Raw genomic sequence first — 24,639 nt, forward strand, 5'->3', positions numbered from 1 at the left:
TAACCTACCTGCAAAGTTCGACCATCCATATGATGGATCTCTAATCCCTTCACCATTGACACAATGTGGATAGCCTATTTACCAGTTGATGTTGTCCGATTCAAGGTGTCTCGAACTAATGATGCAATCAGATAATCATACCAACTAAATGAAATCGAGGTGGAAGGGTGAAGCCACTAATTCAAATCTGCACCCAAAAGGGAAGGTCAAAGGCCCAATGAATTGTTTCCTGGGTAGATACTCCGACGCTCAAGTCAGTTGAATGGAAGGGTTGGTGGTTAAGCCAAGTAGGTAAGAACAGTGTTGGTCCAAGCTGAAGAGGTAAAGCAGAGGTATAAAAGTCCAAAAGTCCCTTACCCTGAGTGAAGATTACCTATTTTTAACAGGAGATCTGTGTTCTACTCAGACGAGGCTTTCGGGGTTGTCGATATGAGGTTGCCTGCTGAGGTCTTTGGGATGACTCCTCTTTCCCGACGGGGTTAGCTTCCTCGTCTGTGTGGGACACTCCTTGGTCGCACCTATCCATCTCTCATGGTGCTGACGTGGCTAGAAATAAGATGGTCGTGGCTTGGCATGGAAGAGCTCTGTGGTCCTCGACTGAGCAACTTTAACTTGTTAATTGATTTTGCTTTTCTGAGTTGAGTGGCTTGGGTGAAGCCGATTTGCGAGGTGAACTAGTCAGTTCGGTGCTCATGCCATTTCTGAGATGGGTTGGCATATGCGTTGTTTCGTCTTGTCGAGGTTATGTGCATGCAGAGTGCAGCATTGAATCAACGTCGCCGATTCGAATTGATCTAGACTGTTGGCTAGATTTATAAAAGATGGGTGAAGAGCCATTTCACTTTGTCATTTGCAAAGAGTCTCCCCATTAGAGTTTGGTGAGAAATAGTCCTTGGATGGTGCTTCGGTTATTCAACGATGTAGTATTCATTTCTTTTAATAAGATGTCCTCATCTTCATCGTCTTCTCGTTCTTCTTTTTCATCCTCTTCTTCTAGCATGTCGAGTAGTGAGTTCGAGCAGAGGTCTCAGGTCGAGGCTACCGCGTTCATGGTCCATGAGACCGATGGCAATGGGGTCGAGGTAGATAGACTCGGGGTGAGGTTGAAGTGGTGGAGGAGGCCACAGTCTAGGGGATCAAGGTCAACAATGCCAAACTGGAGGTTGTGTCAGAAGAGGGGCCCAACACCCCTATCACAGTGCTGAGGTGGTACCGCGTCTAGCCAATCTAGTTAATGCTTAACTCCTTTAGGTATCTAGTCGGCATCATCTGCTATTGCTCGGTTCATGAAATAGATATCACCCTACCAATGTTTACTTATTTCTTGCACCTAAAGAAGCACCAGTAGAGTTATGACTATTTCTCAGTACGACTGCATAACAAAGTGCCCATTGGGGCTCCCTCCTCAGTGAAGCACTGGAATGAGAAATTCTTCTTTGTGCGTTGCCTAGGGGATGGCCATTCCCTGATGAGCTTTGTGTTACGAGGACCAAGGTGAAAGCGCCAACTAAAGCCGAGCTTTCTAGGGAGGAGTTGGCATCCATAAGGCAGGTACAAAGGATAGACATGTAGGAATACATGCCATTCTCGTTGTTGATTCGTGATGGGCTGAAAAGAAGCACGACCAAGCACTACTAGTCTAGTTTGTGGGTTCTATGGTCATTCCTTTCCTTATTTTGATTTCATCTCTACTTTGTATTGACTTTGTGACAAATTGTACAGGAATAGACATGGCTGGTGTTGAGGAGATGACTCAGCATATGAGGGCCGCGACAGAGAGAAGAGCGTAAGTAGCTAAGGCTCTGAGTGCGTAGTTCAAGGTCGCCAAGCAGTAGGGGCGCATGCCTTGTCAATGGAAGGGATTGAGGCTCCTAGAGGAAGTCATTGTCATTGACTTTGAGGAGGTTGTGGCTCAATTCGGTCATTTGATGCCACCAAGGGGGACATTCTGGAGTGTGTCATGGTCGAAAGCTCGGCAATGGTGTATGTGTCGCGGTGGATTGTTCAATCGAGGGACACCCTTGAGACAGAAGGGCTGTCCAAGCAACTTGCATGGGGTCTGATGCTCCCTGACATTAGGCAGGAGACTAGCAGTCATACCAACGACTTCCTAGAGAGTGTGGTTTTGCACCAGGCCGTGGCGATGAGTCCTGCTTCTTCGGTTGTTAATTATTTCTCTTCTTATATTGATGACTTGATTCTTTTTTCAGTCTGTTTACTTAGTCATCGTTCTCGTCAACCGCCCGGGTACACTATGACACCTTTGTGAGTTGCGAGAGGCCCAGTATGAGCAGTTGAAGGCTTAGTTTGTCGAGCTGAAGGAGGAGTTGTCTGAGTTGTAACACAGTGTCAAGGAGAGCGACGACATCATTCGCAAGATGAAGGGTCGAGTCCATGACCTAAAGGAGACGCTGAATGCGCTGAGGAAGGAGCTCAGAGATGTTGAGGGAGGGATTACTCAAGCAAAGGAAGAGGGTGTCTCTGAGTACAAGGCTTTAGAGGCTTACCAGAACAACCTTGATGACTTCACCACTAAATCTTGGTAGGAGGGATTCACTCTCTACCGGTGAAGAGTCATGTGCCACTTCCCAGAGGTGGCTGAGGTTGTTCAGGGGTTCAACCCCCCTACACCTGACGGCGAGGACATTGCTGCCAATGTCCAGGAGCGAACCGAGAAACCCCCAACTGACGACTGAAGTGCCCCACATTACCTTCTCTCTCTTTTTTGTTATAATGTATGCAGCTCGATATGCCAGGCCTTGATCGATGTAATTGACTTAGCAATTAATGAAAGACTTAAATTTTTGTCGAGCATTATTTTTAGTGTCTTTCCCTTTTATTGCTATGCTTTGGAAATGAGTTGGTCATGGATCTCGGTCTTGTGTTGGCCAAGGTGTCCAGTGGCTGAGGTCATGAGTTCCGTGGCCTTACTATTGTGCTAGTCGAGGTGCTTCCAAGCTCTTGATGTCTTTGGGGAGGTCGGTGGCGCCTGGTCTTGGGGGAGCCTTGTGTTCTGACTGGGCTAGCCATGTTCCTCAAATGGCTTTGCTCTAACAGTTTGTCAGTTGGGTGTGCGGAGCTCGTTGGCTGTCCTCTTGGGGTGGGGATGGCATTCTCTCATGGGCCTCGGCCGTTTTAGGTCGGTAAGGTCTATTAATTGTACCAATTCAGCTCGGCAGTGCCATCGTGTGTAAGTGTGCAGTGATGAGTGTGTATTGTGCTTGAACACTTTACCTGTTGGAGTTCAACCATGCGAGTTAGTGATGTGCCTAGAGACCTCAACCATTAGAGTTCAACTAGGAGAGTGTATAGGGTGTGTTCATCGGTCATATGCAAAAATGTGAGACTTTATTGCTTAGATAATGTGAAGTTGGTTACTGATTCCTTAGGTTCTCGATATTCTATCTCCTCAACATTGACTTCCCATCGAGATCTTTTAGTTTGTAGGTGCTTATGTCAAAGACTTTGGTCACCCTATATTAACCTTCTAGTTGGGTCCGAGCTTCCCCTCTCTTGGTGTTGGTAGTATGATTTTGCAGAGGACGAGGTCCCTTGTCTTGAACTAATTCCTCCAAACTTTAGGCATAATATTTGTCCATCCTATGCTGTTGTGCTGCCATCCTGAGGTGTGCTCAGACGCGGGCCTCCTTCACTAGGTCGAGCTCTACTCGAAGATCTTCATTGTTCGTCTCGTTATTGTAGAGCTTCGTCCAAAGAGTAGGAGAACCGATTTCCATGGGGATCATTGCTTTGGATCCGTATGTTAGGCTGAAGGGACTCTCTTCGATGGTTGTCCATGTTGCAGTTGTGTAGGCCTTGAGGATGCTTGGTAGTTCCTCGACTCATCTGCCCTTGGCCATGTCAAGTCTAGTCTTTAGGTTGTGGAGTAAAGTTCGGTTGGCCACTTCGGTTTGTCTGTTGCTCAGTGGCCGATGAACGGCTATGGTCCAGTGGTCTATCTTCAACTTTTCACAGAAGGTCTCAAACTTCTAATTGGTAAACAGGGAGTCATTGCCGATAATAAGGAGCCAATAAATACTGAAATGACAAATGATGTTCTACCATAAGAAGTTCTAGGCGTTCTACGTGGTGATGTGTGCCAGGGGTCGACCTCCACCCACTTTGTTAAATAGTCCACTGCAACGAGGAGGAACTTCCTTTACCCAACTGTGGTAGGGAAGGCCCCAAGGATGTCCATCCCTCATTAAGCGAAGAGCCACAGACTGGTAATGGGTGTTAGGGGAGCCGCTAGCTGGTGGTGAAGATTTAAGTGGCTCGGACAATGGTCACACCTCCTAATGAGCAGAGTTACATCCTGCTTCATGGGGTGCTAGAAATAGCCTTGCCGTAGTGCCTTATAAGCCAAGGTTCGGGCGCTAGGGTGATCTCCATAGATACCCTCTTGTATCTCCCTGAGGACGTAATCGACCTATATTGGAGGGAGACACCTCAGGTAGGGGAGAGTATGAGCGATAAAGTTATCATCGGATAAGATAGTACCTAGCTTACTTGTGGGATAGACTCTTTGCTTTGGTTCGGTCAATCGGGAGGGTCCCATCCTAAAGGTATTGTACTACGGGGTCCATCCACATGATGGCTCTTTCTGAACAATGAGGATTAGTAGGGTTGTGCTAGGGTGATTATGTTAAGGTATGTGCGGGGCTAATTAACGAGCTTTGAGAGTACATCAACTCGGATGTTCTTAGCTTTGGGGAGTTGTTGTATGGTAAAGTGTTTGAGCTGTTGAAAGAGCTCCTACACTTTCTATAGGTAGCTAGCCATAGTTGGCACCCTTGGTTCGAACTGGCCAATGTCAAAATCAGCAAATCACAGATATCCTACGCCAATAAAAAATTCGATCTCCGTTATACGAACAACCCATAAACCAAGAAAATTATAAATAACTATTCTAAATATATTTCAGATTCAAAAATATTTAATTTCAGATCAACAACCCTTAATCTGGGAACCGGTTTCCCAAAAAAAACCACAATCTGCGCAAATCGGGCAGAACACATTATGCCCATTTGCGCAGGTTCAGATCTGATCTATTTCGGTTCAAGATTGAACCATGGCTCTGATACAACTAAAGGGATGAGAGATCCATCATATGGATGGCCGAACCCTACAGGAAGGTAGGGCGAAATTTCAAAAATTTCCCTCTCTCCCATCTGGGAATCGCATTCCCTATTTTAGAAAATCTGCATTTTCAATGATCAATCTTGAATTGAACCGAACAAGATCTAAAACCAAAAGGTAGGAGAGAGAGGTACCTGATACAAAGAAAATCATATCTCCCAATGAAGGTGTTCACACCCATGGAAAGTCCAAAGACTACTCCTACAGAAGATGACACAGTGCAGGATGGAGCAGAATTAGCAGGTGGTTCTTCCCAAAAACCGAATCCTTCAACAAGAATTCGATGGAGGGTATGTGAGCACGACTTCATATAAATTTTTCTCCAGAAATTGATATCAATAACCCTTCTTGATCACTCCTACAGTGGAGAACGAATTGGCAAATGCGGCAACAGAAGGAGGGCTTAATAGCAGAAGATGACGCAGTCTTACTGTAGTTGTCTTCTCTCTTTCTATGATCTGAGATCTGATTGAATTGAGTGTATGGAGGTTCGCCCTCCTCCTCTTTTTATATCCATAAAGAGAGCTCCTAATCTCACTAGGAGTTTCCTAATCCAAATCTATATTTGGATTAGGGCTTTTTTTAAGAGATAAGAAAAGCCCTTATCTTATCTGCAGATTAGGTCAGCCCTCCTAATCTTATTAACGGTTTCCAAATCCAAATCTGTATTTGCATCTGCACTCTCTTAGTGGATAGGTATAACTCCCTATCCTATCTACTAATCCAAATCTCAGATCCGCCCCTCTTTAATTAATCTCATTAAACCAGTTCGAATTGGGCTTTAGGCCCATTAAGTCCATGTGCTCACTAACCTTCCAAACTGCTGCCCAATTGGGTTTCCTTGTATGGTGTCGAACCCAAACATTGATCTACACATGGAGGGTGATTTGACACTACAACGCGAGCTCGAGGTCCCCCGAGCTACTGAAAGGGGATACTCAGAGACAAGTCTATCCTAGCTCACGAGCTAGGATAACCAACTCACTCCAACACTTAGGCAGAAAAACTGCCCTAAAGGCAACTTTGAGAGGGGTCACCTCGAAGTACCCCATGGAGCTCGCTACAAAGTATCTCATGACAGGAGAGCTCGCTACAAGGTAGCTCGCGACTAAGCGACACGATGATTTCAGGAAGCTTTTATCTGACAAGACCGTACCCATCAGATTGTGTCGCGTCTCCTGACTAACGGCGTAGTCCCTGCCAATTCAACAAACTGCACCCATGTTTCTCGACAGATGGGGGCGTGTCTGTCCTCCCGGGATGTGTCACTCATCCGGTCGGGTAGTACCCTGCAACAGTTACCTACGTAGCCCTGGCAAATAACGGCTGCGACAGAGGCCCAGTGGCAATTACGCCCGATTTGACAGGAACGCCTGTATAAGATCTCCCTAGTTGAAGGGAAGGGATTTCTCGAATATCTGAGATCTTATCTTGAACTTTCTCTCGAGCTAACTCAGTGATCTAGTGCGACCTACACGCTTAGCCTTTTTTACACTCTTCACTATTTTCTCCAGCGTTCTAACTTAAGCATCGGAGTATTCCTATCGGGCATGTCCCTCGAAAATTCTTCAACGTCTTCTTCTTAGGTGTCGTCTGTTGCTAGCTAGGTGCGAGTCCGCAGTTAGCTAGGAGTGACCGGATCACGCAACATCATTTGGCGCTGTCTGTGGGAAACACTTCAAAAAGCCTTCATATGAGATTCTACAGTTTCCTTTTGAAAACTTAGTATTCATGGCCTCCTCCAACAACGCTGGACATGGTGCCAGCCAGAATGCTTTTGGGGGCAACCCCAACTTCCCACAGTCTGTATTGGACAGTTCACCATCCCACTCTCCGTGGACGGAGTTCCCAGTCTGAACGTGCCTCTCACAGTGGCACCCACGATCACTCCACTCCCTTCCACAGTTGGAGCAACCTTTTCTGAACCTTCAGTTGTGCCCCCAGTGGGCAACCCGGACCGGTTGAAAGACTTAATGCAATGCATGCGAGCCATGCAAGCTCAAAAGCAGCACTTTCAGTGGTTTCAACTCTACCAACAACAAGTGTTGCATCAGGTCTCCCAATACCAATACCAGCAGTAGTTTCCCTCCTTGCCTCAGGCCCAGTCGTTGCTTACCCCTCGGCACCCGGCCACGAAGCAGACCAAGCCCTCCCGTCGAAGCGAATAACTTCGTCGGGGAGAGGCCTCCCAAGCCCAGGATCCCGCCAAGAGCCATACCTCTTCCCGTGGTAGTAAGGAGAGGCCAGCCACACCCGCCTCACAGCCTGTGGGAAGGTCAAGGGCCTCCCAGCCAATCATGCCCGCATCTCCCCAGCATTCGTAGTTCTAGCTCTCGCTTGCAGACAACCCGTTCGAGGTCCTAGCCGCATACTACAAATAGGGCCCTTTGGTTCAGAGCCACCACCAGCAGTCCGAGCCCATCGAGCTTGACAACACTGAAGCATCAAGCACCAATGTTGTGCCAGCGAAGCAGCATCGAAGACATCGGCGAGCTCGCCGAAAAGCTACCCGAGTCTCTCCCGAGCACAGAGGAAAAGAGAAGGTGTGCTCAGGTGAAGTGAAAGCTACCCCTCTCCTCTCAGTTTCTTCCCCATTGTCTCCAGAACTCCTTGTTGTTCCCATGCCAAGGGACTTCAAACTCCCTCCACTGGACAAGTATGATGGATGCTTCGTTCTGAATGATCATGTGGACACTTTCCGTGTTAGACAGTTTTGTATGCCCTTAGCTTCAACCAAAATGATGTATTTTATGAATTTATTGTAAATGAATAAAAGTGCATATTTGATTCATGTTCCCTTGGTATGTTTCTGTATAATACCCTTAAACTGGACACTTAATGAGACTCGTGTTAGTTTAGAATGTTCACAGCCAGTGGGTCGGTCTGGGGAGACCTATCCTGACAAGGCTGACACTGTGGTGCCACCAAGTCAGTTGGGGTGGTTTGTCTCAACTCCCAGGGTGAGACCCTAGGCACATACAGTGTGGGATTAATTGAATCTTTGAAATGGACCAGATTTCCAGTATTGCCCTGAACCTTGGAGACTGATCGGCAAAACTGGAAAATTACACCCGACCCCTACACTCGATTATGGTACTGCACAAGGAGTCGGATTGGGCTGTTTTTGATGTACCAATCAGTGAGATCCTTAGCGGGGGTCAAAACTTGGGTATGTTGGGACAGTCTGAGAATTCATCTGAGTGGGTGATCATAATGACAGAATCAGCTCCTTTGTCGGACAAACGTAATGATCAGGGATGCACTCTCACTGATGGAAACTAAGACTGCCGGCAGCCGATTCCAATCGTTGAGATTTGTTTTGCAAAATATATTTTATAAGAGATATAAAAGATATATATATTATGATTTCGAAATGTTTGCAAAAAGATTTTAATTCCCAGGATCTATATATGAGAGAGTGTATGATCATTATGGGCTGTGTATGATCATTATGGGTTGAAAGGTTAAATATAAGGCCATTGAGGATAATACCTGATGGGGTAATTTTGCATCTGCCCAGAGTCCCTGGGTGTTACAAGGTGGTTTGGCTTAGGGACCACTTAGGGTAAGTGTTGGGCCCATAGAGCCCATCTGATGGGTTTAGGGCGTGCACTGTCCATAACAGTGTATTCGGACAGGCCTTGTAACAAAGGCCGGGCTGAACCCATGTGACTGATGTGTAGATCAATGTTTGGGTCCCACGCCATACAAGGAAGCCCAACTGGGCAGCAGTTTGGAAGGCTTAATGAATACATAACCCTAAATGGGCCTTAAGCCCATTTTGAACTAGGCTAATTTGATTAGTCTTTAAGGGGCGAATTCTGAGATAAGATCAGCTGATAGGATTGGACCCACACCCTATCCACTCAGAGAGTCCAAAATCTAAATGAGGTTTAGATTTGGAAACTTCCTAATTAGATTAGGAATTGGTTGATCTAATCTGCAGGATTGGACCCACACCCTATCCACTCAGAGAGTCCAAAATCTAAATGAGGTTTAGATTTGGAAACTTCCTAATTAGATTAGGAATTGGTTGATCTAATCTGCAGATAAGATAAGGATTATCCCTTATCTTAAAGGGTCTTATAATCCAGATATGATTTGGGTTAACAACTCTTAATGGGATTAGGAGCTGATCCCATTAAGTCTATAAAAGGAAGAGGGGCGGCAGCCTTTAGACACAACATCCAACAGACTGAAGTTTTGTCTTCAAAGCTGAGATCACAGGAGAGAGAATTCTGCACCCTGCAAATACTCTTTAGCCGCCTCCTTCCTGCCGCCGCCGTTATTGCAGTTCGATCTCCATTCCTTGGGAGAAATCAAGATTGGATCTTGATTCCAATCTTTTGGAGAAAAGATTGGTAGGAGTTGTATTCACAAGCCGTCCAGGTGATTCTTGGGAATAATCAAGTTCTTAGGAAGGACACTACTGATTCTGCTCCACCTTGCACTGCGCCATTTTCAGTGGGAGCAGATTTTGGTTTCTACCTTGGGCGTGAGCACCTCCATTGAGAGATATTTTTTCTCTATATCATATATTATCTCTCTCTCCTCCTTTTGGTTCAGATATGGTTCAAGAATGATCTTTGAAAATATGTTTTTCTAAATAGGGAATTTGATTCCCAGTTGAAGGGAGAGAAAATTTTTTGAAATTCGCCCCCTTTATTCCGCAATTTTGGGCGTCCATGTGATGGATTTCCTATCCCTTCATGACACTCAGAAAAAAACAGAAGATAAAAGCAAGATTTGGTGCACTCACTTCCAGAAGACACGACACACTAAAGATACATGCTGGGATCTCCATGGAAAACCTAAATGGGCACAAGATTTGGGTAAAAAGTCAGCACCGGATCAGGGAAAAAAACCAGGCCAGCAGAATCAAATAAGGTATAACTCAGCTAATCTGGCATCGACAGAGACTAGTCCTTCCGTAACTCAGGAGAGACATCCCGGTTCTGACCCTAAGGAAGATATTATAAATTCCTTCTGTGAACATTTGGAATTGTATGGTAGGACTCTCCGCCAGGTGGATTTTGGGCCTATTCCTTCTACCTCATTTGCGTCTACATCAGGTAATGCCACAACCTTCCATGTGTCATATCATACTACTGATTCACCTTGGATTATTGACTCCGGAGCCTCAAATCACATGATCGGTAAGTCAAATTTGTTCCACACATATAACTTTCTCTCTAGGAGAGATAAGGTAAGACTGGCTGATGATTCCTTTTCTACCATAGCTGGCCGAGGCACCATATCTCTCCCACTTGGCCTTACTCTTCCAAATGTCCTGCATGTTCCGAAATTACCTATTAATTTGTTGTCCATTAGTAGTATTACTCACTCTTTGAACTGCTCAGTCACCTTTTTTCCGTCATAATGTGTGTTTCAGGAATTGACCACGGGGAAGACGATTGGTAGAGGAAGCATGGTGGATGGTCTCTACGTGTTGGAGAATAATGCTGGTCTAGTGGCGACTGAGTCCACAAGTTCGGCGATTAAAAGCAAAGGGTTTGAATGGACCAAAGACTGCCAGCTCGTGTTTGATCAGCTCAAAAAGTACCTCGCTAGCATACCGGTCTTAACCCGGCCCGAAGAGGGCGATGTTTTAGAGATGTTCCTCTCGGCAAGTGACGAAGTGGTCAGGTCAGTACTAATAAAAGAAGTAGATCGGGTCCAATGACCTATTTACTATGTTAGTAATGTGTTGTAGGGAGCAGAGACAAGATATATGGAGATAGAAAAATTGGCCTGTGCACTGGTTGTTGCAGTCTGAAAGCTCTGTCCGTACTTTTAAGCTCACATTGTTATCGACCTCACCAACAAACCTCTGAGGCAAGTCCACTCAAGCCCGAGGTCTCTGGTCGACTGTCGAAGTGGGCCATTGAGCTCAGCGAGTACGATCTCCATTACAAGCCACGAACTGCTATTAAGGCCCAAGCCTTAGCAGACTTCATCGCAGATTGCACTTTCAACTCCGAAAGGTTGGTTGAGCACGAGGCGCCCAGTTCGGGCGAGCCCGAATCTCCCAGGCTGATTGAGCCAGTGTGACATCTCTCCTAGTTAGGCCAAGCGCGAACTGGGATGAGGAGCCATGGATCCTTCACGTTGATGGCTCCTTGAACCAGCAGGGCAGTGGAGCCGGAATAGTTCTGCATGACCCAAGTGGCATGAAACTAGAGTACGCACTATGCTTCGAGTTCGCGGCATCCAACAATGAAGCAGAGTACGAAGCGTTGATAGCCGGGCTAGCTCTAGCCAAAGAAATGAAAGCCAAGCATATTATCATTTGCAACGATTCTCAGCTCGTGGTTAATCAGGTCATAGAGGAATACGAAGCTCGTGAACTGACTATGATTTCCTACTTGGCCAAAGTAAGAGAGGGTCTGCTCAATTTCCAGTCACACTTCATCAGGCAAGTCTCGAGGTCGGAGAACGCTGAGGCCGATGCCCTTTCCCGGTTAGTCAGCACAAGTGATAACACCATGAGAATCGTGTTCATAGAGAACCTGCCTCGGCCTAGCATTCTTGGGGGGGGCAGAGGATGTCGCTCCTGTCGTTCAAGCAGAGTCAAGCTGGATTGACTTGCTCACGAGCTTCCTACTACATAGGACCCTCCCTGGAGATCGCAATGCCGCCATAAGGGTAGAGCGTTAGGCGGTCAAATACGTCACGATAGACGGATGGCTGTAGCGAATATCCTACATGCTCCCCTACCTGCATTGCTTGTGACCTTCTGAAGCCGAGCTCGTACTCCGCGACACTCATGAGGGCCTATGCGGCGGACACTTGGGGGGCAGGCCCCTCGCCCAAAAAGCACTACGACAGGGGTACTACTGGCCAACAATGAAAGCAGACGCTATTGAGCTCGTCAGAAAGTGTGACAAGTGCCAGAAGTATGCCAATATCCACCATCAGCCCGCTGCCGACCTCAAGTATCTCACCAGCCTGTGGCATTTCGCACAATGGGGCATCGATATACTTGGATAGTTTCCACCAGCGGCAAGCCAGAGAAAGTTCCTAGTGGTAGTAGCAGATTATTTCATCAAGTGGGTAGAAGTTGAACCTCTTGTAACGATTACAACCCGAAACGTCCAGAACTTCTTCTGGATGAACATAGTGTGCCATTTCGGGTTTCCTCGGGTACTGATTTCTGATAACGGTAAGCAGTTCGAGAACATTAAATTCCAAAACTGGTGCCAAGTCATAGGAATCTGACAGAACTTCACTTCAGTCGCACACCCTCAAGCAAACGGTCAAACAGAAGTCACGAATAAAGCTATCCTCTGTGGATTGAAGGCACGGTTAAACTGAGCTAAAGGACTATGGGCTTACCAAACCACAAAGAAGACCGCCACAGGAGAGACTCCCTTCAACCTCACCTACGACACCGAAGCAGTTATCCCAGCTAAGATCGAGGTTCCCTCCCTACGACTGGAAGCTTATGATGACAAGGAAAATGAAGATGAGCTACGTACAAACCTCGACCTACTCGACAAAGTAAGGGACCTTGCATATATCAGGACCGCAACTTACTAGCAAAGAGTAGTTCGGTACTATAACGTCAGGGTCAAGAAGCGGAACCTCCGCGTCGATAACCTGGTCCTTCGTAAAGTTATGGTACCTGAGCCTGGCGTTGACAAGCTCGGACCGAATTAAGAAGGACCCTATCGAGTGAAATGGGTGCTCGGGGAAGGAACATACGAGCTCGAAACCCTTGAAGGGAAATAAGTACCTCAGGCATGGAATATTGTCAACTTAAGGCAGTATAACCTGTAACTATTGAGTAGACCATGCATCACTCTCAAAGCCTAAGGGCCAAAATCCCAATGCTAACACGACCTCGGCGCAATAAGACACAGTCGCCTCCATGGCATGGGTAAACTCCATGGGCAGACTATAAGTCACCCCCTTAGCCTAAGGGTTAAAAAACTGAGCTAATTAAGACCTCGGCACCGTGAAAGACTTAGCCGCTCCATTGGTAAAAGCAAAGTGTGAAGTACTAGAGACGTAAGCAGCTCGGGTCTGAACCCTACGAAGCATAGCTCGTCTCAGTACATCGGTTGAACCAAATGAGGAACAACCTACAAACATACAGTTCGGGCATACATGGTAACTACTTTGCGGTATACTATAAAAATGCCTCAAAACACTAAGGGATAGCTCGGGGTAATAATTACCGAAAACTCCTATTTCGGGTGTGTAGCTCTAATAACTTGAGTGATGAGATCGCTTTGGCAAAAAATAAAAGAGCACACCATACTTAGCAGAAAAAGGAAAATTTTCATTACTATTTCATAAATAAAAACTGAGCTAAAAAGCTCAAGAAAGTTCAACAAGAAGTAAAAAAGGGCACAACTATCCAAGAAGAAGATTTTTGAAAATCGGGTTCTATCACCCGGGAACCACCAAAAGTCAATCAGAAGAATAGAAAAATAGAAGAGCTGCCAGCCTCAAGGGTCCACCTCCTCTACCTCGTCCTCGTCCTCGTCCTCAGGGGAGTCAGGCTCCTCCTCCTCCACTTGGTCCACCGTTTCGGGAGCCAAGCCCTTAATTGTGATGCCCGTCGAGGTTGAGCCTAGACAACTTCTTTCAGACCAACCAGCGGCAAAGCTTGAATCCGGAACGGTATGAGCTCGAACTGTACTCCACTTGGAGATCGTGATACTCCTGGGAGTCCTTGAAGTCCCAGACCGCCTTAGCCCACTTGGCCTCAACCACGGTGTTGAGGTTCCGAGTTCGGTCCAGAAGTGTAGACTCCAAGTCTCGAACCTGCTGGCGAAGGAGCTCCCTCTCCGCTGACACCCTCAATGACTCCTCCCTGTAGCGCGTGCTCTCCTCAAAAAGCCTGGTGATCTGCATCTCTTGGTCACGAACGAGCAGTTCCTGGGCCTTGCTCCCGTTGCGAGCTTGAAGGATCTCACCTCGGGCCTAATCGAGCTTGCCCTAGAGCTTCTAGACGTTGGCCCTCTGATTGCGAACGACGCCGGAGTGGATGTTGGTCTGAAGGGCCATGGTGTGGATGGTGGAGTTCATCTGCCAACAAGAGACTAAGGTCAGAAAACAGGAAAAGAAAGGACAGAATGAGAAGAAAGAGAAAAGACCACTTACCACCATACAGTGAGAAGCGGCGAGCGCCTTGGGCTCCATCTCCCCCCACCTAGCGACCTCCTCATGGCAGATCGCCCTTCGGCTCTTCCGCCCAGCCATGAGGTAATCATTGACACTCTCCCAGTTCCCTATCGGGAACTGCAGTAGGGGAATGGGCAGGAAGGCCCAAGAGGAAACAACCCTTGCCTTGGGAGCTCGCCCTCCTCGAAGCTGCCTTCTCCGACACCTCCTTCAGAGGGGGCCAGTGGAACCTCAGGCGGTGGAGAAACAAAGTCTGGCTCAGTAGACTCGAACTTAGTGCCCCCAGAAGTGGAAGCTCGGTCAGGACGCGACCTCTTCACCTTACGCTTCTAGTTACTGGAAAGAAGGTGGCGCACGTCAACACCAGACTTGATGGCTTCCAAAAAACCACAAGGCACTAATCGACCTAAAAGACAACCTACCTGGACTAAGGCCAGCTTGCGCGAGCTTTTCCCCGGTCAAGTAGTCTGAACAAAGAAGGCCTACTACTACCCAGGACAGCAGCGTTTTCCGAGTTTCAAGGTCCAACTTAACCCCAGAATCCTAGATGGCAGCCCTCCAAGAAGTTGAGAAGGGCCACCCCTTGGGGTTACGGACCACAAAATAGTCCCGCTTCCAGGTCGAAATCCTGTTTGGCAGCTTGTGCAAGAGCTTGAAGCCACGATGGGGAGAAAAGTAGTAGGAATGCCTTTCCGGAGGTGCTCCGACAGTAGCATTTTTTATGCAGAGAATGCAAGAAAAGATATCAAGATCAAGGGGAAGACAATACTCATAGCATAGAGAAATAGTCCCAACTACATTCCGGATGACGTTGGGATGAAGCTGGTTAATGGTGACGTTGAAATGATTCAACACCTCCACTATTAGAGGGTTTAGAGGAAGATGCAGGCCAGCATTGAGCTGTTCCTGGAAAATCACTATGTCATTGGGACCATGCTCCTAGGGAAAGTTACCAAAGGGGAGACTGTAGATGAGGTCCCCGGGAAGGTTAAAGTAGTAAACTAGAGATCTAAGTCTCTCCATCGTCATAGAGGAGGGACCGAAAGTGTTAGGCTCTCTACCCCGAGAAGAAGAAGCCACCTCGATGGAGGCCTTTTGAGCCTTCAAAGGCTGCTCCCAAGCTCTCTCTGAGCTCGAGGGGGCATCGTCCTGGTTACCGTCCCGGGGATAAAAGTGGTACATATACCCAAACATGATTGACAGAATGATTAGACTCACTGGAAAAGATGAAACGGTGTGAACAGGAGAAGAGCTTGGGCAGACTAGATGAATGCGCGACCTCAGAATCCGAAGACAAAGCAAGTTAGCATGAAAGAAAATGAGGCTTGGGGTCCCTCCTATTTATAGCCACTGTGCCCCCAGATCAACGGCCCAAATTGAGACAGATCTGATGGTTCACAGTCAAGCTGACCGCACGTCTTCTGAAACCGAAATGTGATTGGCTGCACGTCCCCCATGATTGAGGTAATGACAGCTGCACGACATCCAGAGTTAGGAGCCGCTTTGGCGCGTTTCTCGAAATTTGGAAAGTCAGAAGTCCCCTGGCTTTCGCGTGCACATTTAGCAGTCATTCAAGTTTGAACTTCGGTCAAATCCACCCATCGCACTTCATGAACTCCTCACGCTAAGGTAGCACTCTTAGCCCGAGGAGTGGGGACAATTGATGGAGGGTGATTTGACCTGACCCCTTGAGACGATGACACGTGGACATGACTCAGCACGAGCAACAACTCAGCACCACAGTCTGACCATGACTAAGTAACAAGCCTAGAAGGCAGCTCACTATGCCATAGCTCGCTATAGGGGGCGATTGCTACAACACGAGCACGAGGTCCCCCGAGCTACTGAAAGGGAATACTCTGAGACTAGTCTATCCAGTTTGCGAGCTAGGATAACCAGCTCACTCCAACACTTAGGCAGAAAAACTGCCCCAAAGGCAACCTTGAGAGGGGTCACCTCGAAGTACCCCAAGGAGATCGATACAAAGCAACTCGCGACAGGATAGTTCACTATGCGACAGGATAGCTCGCTACAAGGTAGCTCGTGACTAAGCGATGCGATGCTTTCAAGAAGTTTTTATCTAACAAAATCGTACCCATCAGACTGCGTCATGTCTCCTGACTGACGATGCAATCCCTGCCAATTCAACCGATTGCACCCACATCTCTCGACAGATGGCGGCGTGCCTATCCTCCCGAAACCTGTCACTCATCCGGTTGGGTAGTACCCTGCAATGGTTACCTGCGTAGCCCTGGCAAATAACGGCTGTGGCAAAGGTCCAATGGCTATTACGCCCGATTTGACAAGAACGCCTATATAAGAGCTCCCTAGTTGAAGGGAAGGGCTATCTCGAACATCTGGTATCTTGAACTTACTCGAACTTTCTCTCGAGCTAACTCAGTGATCAAGCACGATCTACACTCTTAGTATTTTTTACACTCTTTTCTATTTTCTCCAGCGTTCTAACTTAAGCATCGGTGTATTCCCACCGGGCAAGTCCCCTGGGAATTCTTCACTGTCTTCTTCTCAGGTGCCGTTCATTGCCAGCTAGGACCCACTCAACAGCCAGGTAGGAGTGCCTGGACCACGCAACATCAATAGGGAAAATAATTTTTTCATGGATCCCACATAAATCTGAAAAAGGAAGATGGGTAGTTTGGTCAGCTGGAACCAAATACTCATTGACCAACTCCCCCTCTTCCCTTTACTAAAAAAATTCCCCCTCCCAAAATCCAAAAAAAAAAAAAAAAAACAAACCCTAAAAGGTATTATCTAAAACTCCCTACAGTCTCTGATTCTCTTAAATTTACCCTAACTTTTTGATACCTCAAGAGACTCCCTTTAGAAGTTTTGGGATAAAACAAAAGTAAATAAAAAGCTGAACAATTGTTGTAAAATTATTAAATTAATCTTTTGATTCAAATATAAAGAATTTCATCTCACTAAGGTTGTATATGGAAATGCAAATATACATAATGCATTTCGGTTTTTGAAAATGCAAAACTGGGTTAGTTTTGCATTGACAAATTTACCTTATTACCAAACAACTTTTAGTTGTAATATATACAAACATGAATCCCGAAAAAGTTATACACCTTTTTCTTAACAAAATCCACTTTTAATGCAAATTTATTTATTTTTTTGGATGCAAAATTACAAAATCCACTTTTAGTTGTAATGTTTGGATGCATTCTTGACAAACACTAATAAAACTTAACCATAGTGCATATTTACACTCTATTTGCATTGTTTGCAAATGTAGCCTAAATGGAGACGGAATACAACACCAAGAGTGTTACTTTAAGGCCTCATTTGTTTGACATTAAATTATTTTACTTGGATAAATGTGTTATCTTGGGAAGGTGTTACTCAAGTAAGTATATGTACCCTTGTTCTTTTTGTGATACAATATTAATTGGATAAGTGAACAAATTTCCTAAAGGACCCCTAGATTTTTTGCTGGGGCAGCGGCATTGGACATGAAGAGAGACAAAGAGAGGCTATGGAGTGATCTCTCTTTTAATTTCTTACTAGTAGGGTACATTCAAACTGCAATACATTAGAGAGTTTTATTTAGGTGGCGTTTGATAAATCTAAAAAGTTAAAAAGATATTAAAAATGTTTGAAATCTGAGAAGAGACATAGTTGTGTTTTGATTATTCGGTAGTTTTGAAATTCACTAATTTAACTATTTTACCCCTAAATTAGACTATTCGGTAATTTTGAATTTAACTTGTACTATTTCATAAAAATAATTTATTAAATTCAAAATAATATAAAAAAAATGAATAAATTACAAAAAAGAAAATGTAATTTATGAAAATAAGAAAAAATTGAAAATACAAATAGAATATACTTAGTGGAGAAGAAAGATGAATACGATGAACAGAAGATGGAAGAAGAAGAAGATGGTTGGAGGAATCACTCATCACCTCTGGTTAGTCGAAGGAGTTACTTGCTGCCACTCTCGAAAGTTGCAGCGGCTATCAAAAATAAAAATCAAATGATAGAAAAAGAAAGAAAGAAGAGAGAGATGGAGAAACACAGACATGCTTTTAAGGGTGTTTTGGACATTTGGCCTGATTTTTTATAAGGGAAATCTAAATCCGGTTCGAATGCTCTATAAAACCGATACATAAGAATCTGATTCGGTTTTGATTCAAATCTGGACCTACCTTATATCCATGATTCGATCCGTTTGCAGTCCGAACTGCATCTCAGGAGTCAGGATGATGAACATCATGAACTATTTAAACCGAGCCGAGTGTTTCGGCCATTTCGTATTGCGTGTCAGCTGTTGAAGCTCGAATTTCCCGCGAAAACTTGCACTCCTCTCTCTATCCCTTTCTTCCTCTCTCTCAACATCACTCCTCTCACTGATCATGCACAATAACACCATTGTCACCTTCTCCATTATCCATGTCCAGTCTCCCGACCTCCTCAGATCCTTCTGATTCAAGAGACCAAAATGCCAATCCGAACAACGGGGATTCATCGGCGGCACCGCCTGTTTCACCGACAGCAACTACGACAACAAAATTCAAGACTTGGAAGATCCCTCAGATACCAATTCATCGAAGCGAGGTAGAGACCTCGGAGATACAAGAAGCCAGCGACGGAAGCGACGAAATGGAACTCGGTCCCGATGACTCTTCTCCGATCCTAGCATCTTTTCTTGGCCTTAACCCCATTAGAACTAGATCGGCTCCTTCACCGCTCCGTTTCTCATCTCCACCTGTCGCCTCTCCCAATCAGACCAATGAAAAGAACGAGAGCATAGACGAAGGCAATACTTGCCCCAAATTCGTTCTTCCTCATCACCCTTCCCTCTCAGGGGAGCCAGGTAGGGTTGGTTTTTTTCATCCTTTTTTGTGTCAGAATATTTGGTCCGAGATAAAATATGTATAAAATATGTAAAGTTTATCGTGAACTAGTTTTACTAAGTGCGAGACGTTGATTCTTACGGCGTTCAGTTTGTTTAACCACTGGAGATCAACTGTCTGATCTGTGTAGGGAAAAGGAGCCACTGGATTCAATCGAAATCCTTTAGGGTTCCGATGACACTCAATCCAGGTTTGGAGGTAATGAGTTCTTCATGCACTTGGGAGTCTTTGAGGTTGAGTGCGAAATGCAGGCTAGTTTGCTCAGCTTCATGATAAATCCCCTATTGCAGGGTTTTGACACAGCCAAGGAATTCCAGTCTCCACGCTTCCAGGCCATAATGCGTGTCACAAGTGGTCGTAGAAAGAGAACTCCTGACATCAGGAGCTTCTCTCACGAACTAAATTCCAAAGGTTTACGGCCCTTCTCACTGTGGAAGTCTCGTACCTTGGGACATATAGAGGTAACTATCTCCTTTCACGTATGGATTATAAAAATGTGTGAATTTTGATAGGGCTATTCCTCTTCATTGTTGATGGTTTGTTCTATTTTCATGGCATCACCTCTCCCAGGAGATCATGGTTGTTATTAGGGCAAAATTTATCCGATTAAAGGAAGAAGTTGACTCCGAATTAGGTATTTTTGCTGGTGATTTGATGAGCATACTTGAAAAGAATGTTGATGCTCGTCCAAAATGGAGAGAGACTTTGGAGGATTTATTGGTTATAGCCCGAAAATGTGCAAAGATGTCAGCCACTGAGTTCTGGTCAAAGTGTGAAGCCATCGTGCAGAATCTAGATGACCGGCGTCAAGAGTTGCCCATGGGAACTCTAAAACAAGCCCATACCCGCATTCTCTTTATCCTCACCTGATGTACCCGTCTGCTGCAGTTCGATAAGGAAGGGGGTTTTGAGGATTAACATATTCTTGGGCTTCATCAACTCAGTGATCTTGGAGTCTATTCAGAACAATTTTTTGGGGCTGAGAACCCAAGGGTCAAAAGCTCATTGAGTGGGAAGGAAGCTAATGAGAAACACACAGATAAGTCACATGGGCAAGAACAAAGCAACTTGGATATGCATCAAGATCAAGATGATCAGAATTTGAGTTATGTTAATGCTTCAAATATTGGAAATGCTAAAAGCAAGGATCGAATACCCTCTTGGAAGAAATCTCCATCTTCTGCTGAGAAGAGCCGAAGGGAAGGCATAGATGAGAAAGATTCCCAGGCCAAAGATAAATTAGAATCCTCGGGGCTTCTGAATAAGACGAAATTGGGTGTTGACAAGAGTGCTGATAATACCCCACAATTTCCTCCTGGAAATTTAGATAATTCTTCAAATGCAAAAAGAGTTTCTTGGGGTTTCTATGGAGATCAACAAAACATAGTGCATGAGAATTCAATGATCTCCGGATCTGTGAGGTCGAAATACCAACTGTACATGTTGAAGATCACTCCAGAATCTGTACAATTTCTGATAGATGTGACCTAAAAGGATTAACAGTAAATGAACGTCTTGAAAAAGTTGCTGAAACTCTTGAAAAGATACTAGAAACATGCACTCCAAAAGGTTCAGATGCTGAACAAGGAAGCCCGGATGTTTCATCAAGTATAGCTGAAGATTTTGATCCTGTATTTCCTGAACAATCTTCTGAGGACTTGCTTGACTGTTTACCTGAAACTGATGGTCTTTTTATCATGGACGATATAAAGAGTTTGCCCGACATGTCATCTAAGATGGGTTCTATTATAATGCCTGATCAGGGCACAGCGTCATCATCAGCTGGAAGCTCGACTCCAAGATCTCCGTTGTTGACTCCACGGACTAACCAGATTGAACTGCTGTTGAGTGGAAGGAATGCAATTTCAGAACTTGAAGACTTTCAACAGGTATTTTTCTTATTAAGGTATTATTTCATACTATTAAGAGTGAGACCATTTTAGCTACCACTGAAAATGTAATGTCAACTTAACTTTCTTCAGCTACAGTTGATATTGAGAATGTACAAAACAAGGTCTGAGCTGTACAATCTATAACATCTTTGTGTGACAGGCTTAAAATAGAACAAAACAGGAATTCGGAACCACGGGCAAGAAGCCTGATATAACTTTCGTCTTGAACTAACAATATATTTTACATTTTCTTGATCAATAAGAGAAGATTTTATTAAAGTCAAACTTGAATATTACATCAAGGTGGGAAAATTCTGCACTCCAAAACTACAACTTTATAGCTTTGCCCAAAATATTTGATGCCTAACAGCCCCTTGTTTAGCTAAAGTACCCCAATCCCTTTTTCTGTTTTCACCCATTTAAAAGAAACACTCAACTCCCTTGCTATACTTCCAATTTCCCAAATTGTGTGCCCATAGATCCATGGGATTTGAGTACTGCATCTTGTGCAAGAAATGAAAACCTGAGAGTCCCCTTCTACCTCCAAATTGTGGAGTCTAAAATGCTTAGCAAATTTTAGTCCATGGAGTAATCCAAACAGTTCTGTTGTCAGTGCATCACCATTTACTAAGGGTCCTTAATATGAAGCTAGCAGCCTAGCATCTTTCCTTCTGAGTCTCAGAATACACCTCCTAACCCAGCAGCAGCTTGATTACCAATATAACTTCCATCAAAGTTAAGTTTCATAAAATTGGTTGCAGGGGGTCTCCAGTCCATGATTGTTCTTTCCTTTACTTGGGCTGAAAGTGCCACTTCTTTCCAAGTTCTCAAAACGTCATTTAGTGAGAAAACTTGGAAATCCTACAGTCTTCACCCAGTGTGCAACTTTTATTTTTACTGTGTCTATGATTTCCACCTCTGTCCTACTCTTTTCATTGAAAATCCTCCCATTTCTTTCTTCCCAAACAGTTCAGATCATAGCAGCCCTCACTTCTTTCTGCAATAACCTTCCTCTTTTCTTTGGCTATCTCAAGAAGTTTGGGTCAAAGAGACCCACTACATCCTGAGGAGTCCACCTGCACCCAAAGAGAGAACAAAGATGCTCCCAAATACAAAGCACAAAAGGATAGGGTAAAAAAAATGAGAAATAGTTTCACCTTTGTTTTTACAGAGGATGCACATGTGAGGGGTAATGCACTTACTTGGCCTTTTTTTCTACAACATGTCATAGCCTCATAGGTGTTAATATTTCCAAGGAAAACTTCCCAACATAATGCCTTAATTTTAGGAGGGATTGGCTTACTCCAAATTTCTTTTACATTGTAATACTAATTCTGTCAATATGTATTTAACCATGGCCATTGCTTGGTGCAAGAAGAAAAACAGTCCAAAAGAATGAGGGGACTGAATTAAAAGTTGTGAAAAAGTATTAGATATCAGCATCAAAGAGAAAAGAAGAGGAGAGAAGAAGAAGTTGGCGGCAATAGGGTTTTGGGAGAATTGTCAATCGAATGTTACTCCCTTCCCCAATCCTTTTCATTAAAACATAATTTACAAAGTTTTGGTATTTACAGAGAGGCCCTTAATTGGGGATTAACTTAATTAAGCATAATATCAAGAAACATAAAAGGCTCATTAACAAAAGAAACAGAACATAAACAAATAAAAGCATCCTATAGGCTTGAGAAGGTAACCCTACTAATTGAAGCTTGAGAAGACTTTCTGAGGTATTATTTTGATTACAAGACACAAACCAGTTCTCTAACTGAAGTTTTGTTGCAAGGGATGAAAGTTGGGAGGACTCTAAATTATAACAGTTTACTGGTTGAAGCCCATTCTAGCTTGGTAATCAGATGGATACAGAATAAAAGAGTGGGTCCTTGGTGTTACAAGCATACCATAAGAGAAGTGAGCAGAATTGCAAGAGAGCTGAGAACCACATTTAATTGGGTAAACTGGACAGAAAATGGCTTGGCGGATGCCTTGGCAAGACAAGGGGCTAGTAGGGACAAGGTTCAAAATATCGACATGATACACCTGATATCATATTGTATGAGATATGGGTCGAATGATAGATATCGATTCAATTAGTCCTGTATCGTTTGTATTAGTGATGTATTGCCTAATATCATATTGTATTGTTTTGCATTGTATTGTATCATTACATATCATTCAGTTTGAAATTCGAAATTCTAATTTTTGAAATTTAAAATTTAAACCAGTCATTAACTGCACCAAATTCCACTCATATCCCATATTCTTTTTTTTGATAAATCTCATATCCCATATTCATTGTGCCTTAATCTTCTTAATCTCTCTTATGAAATGCAAATTACAAAAATGTCTCACAACTCACAAGGGTGTAACAAGGTTTGAATCTGCTCTTCTACAATCAAAGTAGTGACAACACACCATTAAGCCATTCTCTAATTTCATGCAAGTATTTGACTCTAGTGTTATTTAATTTGGGGGTCAAATGTATTTTGAATAAATTGTGGTATATATGAATATCAAACCAAAATATTAATAAAAATGATCATAAAATTAACATTTTGTAAATATTAACAAAATAAATGGTCTACCGAATCTATAATTTTAATAATTTACAAAATAAACTGCAATGTGCATATGATACATACTTAAGAAATTCCAATTGCTATGATGTATTTTTCAATTAAGACTATATAATTCTTTAAATCATTAAATAATAAATAAAAATATATTTATTATTGACAAAGAATTAAAAAAATATTTACAAAAATTATCTTAAATGTTTGTTTTCTTTCTTAATGAATGGCTTTTCTACCAAAAAAGGATATATGTCCTACTATATTGACTTTAATCTATTTTTTATGTAAACTATTAAAATATGCATTTCTTATGTTATATATCTTATTTATAGTTAATTTGAACCTTAAATTTAGCCATGTCAATATATATGTGGGATTTATGACCATGTGTTCCCAAACTGTATTTGCATTCATATCTAAGCTATTCCATATGATACATTACACGATACCAATACTTCGATCATTGAGTAGGGAGCAAGGATTTAATTATTGATATGATATGCTCAATATGGGATGTATTTTTTTGATCAGCAAAAGAGAAATTTATTTGAAATTAGGGTTAAAATAAGGTTTTACAGTTTTGTGTATGGGATAAAAGCTCCCACACTATTACAAATTTCTGTGCCACTTTACATTGCAGGCAAAACAATTGTTGCCTCAAAGCCCCTTGTTTAGCAAGATAATCAGCTAGCCTATTTGCATTCCTTCTAACCCATTTGAGTTCAGCCTCTATATCCCTTGCAACCTTTTCCACTTCCCTTATCACTTGTCTGAAGGTCCACGGAATACTTCTATTGTTTTTAGCCCAAGAAATGATCACCTTGGAATCCCCCTCAACCTCAATGTGCCTCATTCCCAGTTGCTTAGCTATCTTCAGCCCTTGTAACAATGCCATTACCTCAGCTTTTAGAGAGTTGCCCATGCCAATCGGTCTAGAGAACAAAGCTAATATTCTCCTTTCCGAATTTCTGATTACTCTCCCAATACTTGACAGTCTCGGATTTCCAAAAGAGCTTCCGTCAA

General features: G+C 43.9%; 1 protein-coding gene across 1 annotated transcript in view; it reads left to right on the top strand.

The window, feature by feature from the left end:
• Positions 1–18,575: 18,575 nt before the first annotated feature.
• LOC148880296 (putative serine/threonine protein kinase IRE) overlaps positions 18,576–24,639 on the top strand; it is a 112,545-nt gene continuing 106,481 nt past the window's right edge. The window contains 5 exon segments of the mRNA XM_088962164.1: positions 18,576–19,114; positions 19,285–19,352; positions 19,445–19,615; positions 19,725–20,559; positions 20,562–21,043. Of these exon segments, the coding sequence (XP_088818290.1) occupies positions 18,691–19,114; positions 19,285–19,352; positions 19,445–19,615; positions 19,725–20,559; positions 20,562–21,043 (1,980 nt within the window). The 5' untranslated portion in view covers positions 18,576–18,690.

The sequence above is a fragment of the Nelumbo lutea genome, chromosome 1, assembly GCF_056320005.1.
Source record: "Nelumbo lutea isolate HS-2025 chromosome 1, American lotus-T2T, whole genome shotgun sequence".
NCBI classification, from domain to species: Eukaryota; Viridiplantae; Streptophyta; class Magnoliopsida; order Proteales; family Nelumbonaceae; genus Nelumbo; species Nelumbo lutea.